The sequence below is a fragment of the Anas platyrhynchos genome, chromosome 14, assembly GCF_047663525.1.
Source record: "Anas platyrhynchos isolate ZD024472 breed Pekin duck chromosome 14, IASCAAS_PekinDuck_T2T, whole genome shotgun sequence".
Lineage (NCBI taxonomy): Eukaryota > Metazoa > Chordata > Aves > Anseriformes > Anatidae > Anas > Anas platyrhynchos.
Genome location: NC_092600.1, coordinates 14,448,349 through 14,455,000, shown reverse-complemented (window position 1 = coordinate 14,455,000; position 6,652 = coordinate 14,448,349). Strand labels below are relative to the sequence as shown.

General features: G+C 35.0%; 1 protein-coding gene across 8 annotated transcripts in view; it reads left to right on the top strand.

The window, feature by feature from the left end:
- Nucleotides 1–6,652, top strand: part of RANBP17 (RAN binding protein 17) — a 161,041-nt gene that overhangs the window by 109,215 nt on the left and 45,174 nt on the right. For all 8 annotated transcript variants that reach the window (XR_011803456.1, XM_027468264.3, XM_038186373.2 and 5 more), the window contains one exon: nucleotides 1,366–1,454. Coding sequence is in view for 7 of the 8 variants with exons in the window: in XM_027468264.3 (XP_027324065.1) it covers nucleotides 1,366–1,454 (89 nt within the window). In the remaining variant the exon portion in view is untranslated. The remainder of the gene's footprint in view (nucleotides 1–1,365; nucleotides 1,455–6,652) is intronic.

Here is a 6,652-nt window from a genome sequence, read left to right as displayed (position 1 = left end):
AATATAAGGATAAAGTTACAGTTTTGTGTCATATCTTCTCAGTATTGAACACTTCCTCTCCAGTGATTTCAGAGTTCCATTAAAGTTAATGAGAGTTGAGACCTCTGAGCATCTTGCAAGTTCAGGCCATTACAATGCACAACAGAAAGGAAACACAAATATTAAAATACTCCTAGCAACCTTACCAGCATTTCGTAGGGAACTCAATTTATCCTCAGATAAATCTACGTGTGTGCCATCCAAGTCAATTGGACTAATGTGTCTGTATATGAAAAGTAGAAATTAGCCCTTGTGTAAGATTACATTTAGCAGTTTAACAAGGCATCAGCCGTAATTTGCTTTTTATGTGACCATTTAGAATTAATATGTGAATCTTACCTTTTGCATTTCTCAGTGCTATAAATATTACAATATTATCATCAAGTGCTGCATTATGGAAAACTCTGTTTTTAAAAAGCAAGCTCCTTACTTTTTTGTTGCCATGCTTCTGTGATTTTTTTTTCTTTACTAAGCTTTGCAGTGCTGTGGTCTTTCATAATGAAAAGCCCTAGAAACCCCACCTTGCAACATATGGATAAAATTTATTAATACTAGTTCATTGTCAAAAAGAGAATAGTTGTTTAACTACATTTGAAAGTTGGTTTGTGTTGTGAAAATATTTTTTCATTCACTGGTATTCTTTTTAATGATTTCTATTAATTATCCTGAAAACAGCCCTTTAGTAGGGGCTAATTATCTACACAGTGTTGTCTGCTTTTGAGCTGAAAGGGTTCTGAAGCCACTATTCAGTCACTAAAGGGGGAAAAAAATCATCTCAGAACTAACATTAATGCAGATAGATGTTAGCTTGGTCTTCTGTAAATAAAATAAAGACTTTTTGAAGAAACCTAACTTGGAAGATGACTTAAAAAAAAAAAGTTAAAATAACAATACAATGAGAATCTCAGTGTAACCTTAATTGTAGCTTGTTATGAGTACCAATTAGTCTTAGACCTCATTTAAAATATTACAAGCTTAAATTAATGCTTTATTGTTATTGTTACTTTAAATATATTAACGCGGGAAGCACTCTTAAACTTTAATACACTGTGTTCATATATTATGTTTTAATTTGCATTATTCATTAGTATAGGATATTGAATAATCAAAAGCATTTCCTAAGCATTTTGCTAGTGTTAGCACTATAAAACTTGTGGAAATCTTGTTTGTTGAAAGAATCTTTGTGCTTTTTATAAAAAAGGATTTGAGCGAGACATTTAAACTAATGAATCAAAATCAGATATGTGGTCATTATTGGCTGATTATTACTCCATCTGCTCTGTGCTAACGTGAAAATCAATTACTGTGTCTCTTTCCCACTGACAGCGTATGTTGATCGGGCTGGCAAGAGATCTTCGAGGGATTGCCTTTGCACTAAACACAAAGACCAGCTACACCATGCTGTTTGACTGGATGTATCCTTATTACACTATGACAATACCAGCTCTGTGCACAGAGGGATACCAGGCCCCTTGCATTAGTTTAATAGTATGGCACAGTGGGGAAGAGGAAACAAAGCTAAATGAACTAATGTGTAATCAGCTAAAATTACAGCACAATGGCAACCATGCAGTTAACTGGGAAGGACCACAGAGAGGTCACTTTTTTGTTATGTCACACTACTAATCTAGAAAACATATCCAAATGGTTTCTCTCCTTTCATAAATCCATAATGTTTTCACAAAGAGAAAGCTGTGTCTTTAACTCAAAGCACAATGTACCTACATTTGGTTTAACATCAAAAGTGCTTAAAAAAATACTATACAAGTGCTATCTGGGGAGATTTCTCTCTCTGGTATGAATCATGTCTTTAATTTAGTCAGTTACTTTCTATTTATGTCAAATCTATTAATATCACAACACCTGCAGTCTTCTTGATCAGAAGAAAATGGACGTCTGAAAACAAAATCAAAATCTTTAGGCTCTAGCTTTCTTCAATAAATAATGATAATGCAGCTCTATTTGCTTTCAATATTGTATACATTTTTATGCCAAGAAATATGATAATACTCACGGGTATTTTCTTAATACTTAGAGAAATGTTTTGTATTTTCATAAATACAGTAGCTGTAATTCTTTTTAGGCACACAGTCATATTAGTAACAAAATACTGCAATATGTAGTGAAGTAACTGAAATTACGGGTTTTATAATTTAGTTCTCAAAGCTGTGGAAGTGAATTATGCATTTGTTTATTTTACGGACAGAAAAAAAAATGTTAAAGTATAATTGCATGTTTTATTAGAAATCAAGCTTTTAAAAATACTTTGAGTACATAATGAAAATCTGCTGTTCACTTATTTTTGGGGGAGTATAAAAGAGGAATGCATTATCAGAAATTCTGGCTAGGAAGTTAGCCTGAGAGGACTTAAAGGCTGTCCAACAAAGCCTGGTAGGATCTGGTAGATGTCCTTATGTGGTGGGTGGTAGAATTCTGATGACCACAGAATTCAGATAAGCCCTTTTTAAGAGCTTCACAAGCCAGCAATGATTCTCTCCATGTGCATGCTCTGCTTGCGTGACACAGCTTGCAAAAAGAAAATCCAAAACAGAAGGCAGTATAATCTTCATTTCCCTGAAAAATCAGTGGAAAGCATTACTTAATTTCAGTTTTAGAGGACTGGAGAAAAAAAAAATACCTACCGAAGCCAGACTGTGAATTAGCATCTCATTTTCTAGTAGGCACCATCGGGGTACGTTTAACTTCATTAGTACTGTTTGTGCTTATGTTACCCTAAGACTTAATAATAGAAGGTGGACAATGTATAAAAGTAGATGAGTAATGCATCAATTTCAAATTTTTTACTTTGTTTTTCCTAGTGCAGTATGAGTATCGTGCTGTTCTGTGCAGAAGTACAAATCTCCAGCTGTAGAGGGAGGTATAAGAGAGACTTACCTCCTCTCCGTCTGAAAAAAAAAAAAAAAAAAAGATTCATATCATACATGGAGGAGGTTTTTTATGCAAGGATCTAGGATATGTAATCCTCAGGACCCTTTTCTGAGTGATTTTTTAAAATATTTTATAAATTCTATTTTATGAATTAAACTAATTTAAAAAAAATAAAAACAGCCTAAATTCTGGAGATTTCATTAATCTGTATTAACAGTATAAACAGACTAAAATACGTCTTTGTGCCGTTCAAAGCCCAGGCTTTCTCAGTTACCTTTGCCTTGCACAGGTTTAAAAATTCTTTCCTTCCCACCTTTGGCTGTAAATGGTAAATGCACGCTTCTGTTCAGTGGATTTCACCTCATTTGGCTGAGTCCAGCTTCATCCAAATATTGATCCAGGGAATTACAGCAGAATAAGCTGCTATTATCTTAGCTCTTATTTACTGTATATAAGGACAGAAAGGGAAATGGGAAGAGAAGGAATAGTCAGATGCTGATTTTATCATATTAAGTTTAAATGTCCGTTGATTAATATATTTCTTTTGTAGTTTCAAATATAGCATCAGAAAATTAAAAATTGGTTTTAATATACCAAGTACAAGCTGTATTGCAAACAGATTTTATTCTGTAATATTTTAAGCCCTAGTCTTTCAGTATTAAAAACAGCAGATACAGAATATTAGCCAAAATAAATCTGATTTTCTTGCATTTGTTCGGTAAATAAATAATACAGTTAGGCAAGGGATAAAAGCCTTGGCTTTAAATACCATAAGATGACGATAATTCTGTACTGAAGACACGCAGAAATAATCATTTGTAAATCACTGGCAGAAGGCAGCATAGATAAACTTTCCAAGTGATTGCAGGAGATACTTTGGAGCTGATCCCTGTCCATAACTAAACAAATTACACTTAGTATTCTCTCAGGTGAGCGATTCTTCTTTTTTTTTTTTTCCCCGAGTGTTGTTTCCTAAGTGTTTAGGATTTAACTTTTGTCCAGTAGATGGCAAAAATGAGCAGAAATAATCTCTTTTAAGTCCTTTTGGTCTTGCAGAGAGCGGGGGAGGACAACAGCATTGTATGCTCTCTTTTGCCATTGTGATTGAGTTATTAGGATCGTGCTTTAGAGGTGAATCGTCAGGTATGCTGAAGCTGCACTAGATTGCCAAATAGGGCTGTTTTGTAGCAGGCTTGCTTATACTAATTGAGTTTCTCTAGCAAATCAGGCTCCTTGGAAAAAGGCCAAAGGCTTTTCATAATTGTATTGACAAGAAAATGAATATGATAAATGGTGTTCATTCAGCTGAGACAAGATTTATAGTTTTCCTCTGGCAAGGGATGAAGAGAAAATACTGATAATAATAGTAAAATTTGTTTTAAAGTTGCATTAGGTGATCTCTCAAAAGACTTCATTAAAATATTTCCAAATATTTTAAGCATTTTTAGGTGTTAAGTATAGCATCTTCCCAAAGAGTTCCAGTAATGAAAGATGAAGGAAAACATCATACAAACAAACAAAAAGAAGGGGGGAAAAAAAAGGATATGAAAGTCATTTATTCTTCCCGAAACATTGATATGTCAAGCTGTCAATGATGATTCCAGTACCATGGCTTTGGAAAGTTTATTTGCCTTTTGTAATCATAACATCTGGTCTCTGTAATTTGTAGGTCAGTCCTCAAACATGCAGGTGTTCAGGCCTCAGAAAACCCCCATGCCAATTTGAGTAGAATCAAAGTCCGATTTTCTTAATGGTACGTTTCATTCTGTTATTTACTTCAAGAGAGCCTGGATGAGATTTTGAATGTTTAATCTGTTTTATTACATACTAATGTGAGGCTGTAGTTTAAGGGTCCTGGGTCTTGCAGTCAGATAAGTCCGTGGAGATTCAGTTGTGAGTTGAGAGTAATATCCACTTTTTTGTTACTTTCATTTAGTGGGCCTTAAAGTTAGGTGGTAACCCAAAGGCATTTTTTTCCTCTGTTCCTCCCAGTTGATTTTCAGTATTTAATGACTTACATTGTTTGTAAAAGAAAAGGGTTGCAATAAGAAAATGGGTTGCAAGAATTACATTACTAGGTTGGCTCAGAGTTGCAGTCTGCTAACTAGCATTGGATGTGTATGCATGAGTGCATGACATTGTTGAAATATTGTGCCTTTTTTATGAAGATCTCTATATAGGTAGAGATACCATAACCATTACCTTTATAGAATTCATCCATCCTGGAGATGCTTTATCTAGCGGATGGTCATTTAAAAGTTGCAATTGACCTTGATATTTGGATGTTTGAGCATATGCTTCTTCAGGCGTGGATCACTAGGAAAAAAAATCAAACTACCATTAATGCTTATTTATCCAAATTTGTATGGTATTTCTTAACAAAATAAAACCGTGTGTAATGGTAAGATGGCTTGATCAAAAAGTTCTTCAAAAATAGAATCAGAAATATTGTCTGTATGTTTTAAGGATTCAAAACTACAAACTTGAAAGAGCCCAACAACTGTACAGATGGATGTTTCCTTAAACAGCTTTTCCAATGAGATGAGGCTACGTGATCACTAATGTGTTTCTAATAGCTGCTACTGCCAGTTGTGTTGATTCAAAATTTAGCATCGTTTCTTCCCATTTGCATTCTTTTCAGCTTGACCAATAAAGCTGACTGGTCAGTTTATGTTGCTGAATTAGAGAGATCACTTGAAGCTTGTGGTTGAAAACACAAATAATGTTGTTTTTAAAGCTAATTTATCATTTGTTTGGTTTCTTATATAGCAGATTGCTGAAGCCTTTCTGTTGACCCCTAACATTTATAAAACTTGAGTACAGCTTCAGTCTTTGCTTGACAGTGAATGTGGGCTTAATGCTCAAACTTTTGAATTAAGATAACCAATCATACTGGATATATTAGCAGCCTTTGATATGGCTGGCTTATGTTCTGGCTGTGGATTTGGCTGTCAAGTTACTCTGTTCTCTATGAAATCTGAAAAGGCAATTGTTTTTTACCCCACAAACTTACAAAATGGGGCTTTGCTGCATTCCACCAAGGAAGAAGCGTGACTTTGGAGAATCAACAGCTCAGTTCAGTTCTGTACCCTACATGACATCTGCTGTATTGTGAGTATTTTGGCCATCCTCTAGTTGAGAGTGAGCCCATTGCAAGTCCACCTCAGATAAAAATTCAACTGGCATTAGTGAATTTATAAAGGTATGAGATGGCATGGATCATCTGTGCCCTTTGAGGGTATTTTAGGCAAATGGAACTTGAATTTAAATCCATGTATATTCCAGAATAACTCTCCATAGTATGTTTAGCTCTAATTTGTCTAATTTAAAATGTAAAGAACTCCCTAAAGGAGAGAGAGACAAGGTCTAGAAGTCTATTTCGCATCAACCTTTTCTGCTATATAGAGTTTATGCCTACAGTGCCTCAAGCAGCTGGCTGCAAAAATGCAAGAGTCTTTAGATGCCTCAGACAGACAGCAGTAGCCAGAATGCCTTCCATCTGTCTGCACAGCACTGTCATTCATCAGTAGTGCCATGTGTGAGGGCTTTGCCTTCACCAGAAGAGCTGTATTGAATTGGGACATGACTGTCCACATATCCTAGAAGCAAGTAAACCTTTACACATTTCAGACTTCTATTTCACGATCCAGTGTTGAGTGCTTGGCATGTATTCTACTTGGTAAGATTCACAGTAGTTGCCTTTATGCTCTGAATAGGCAATAGC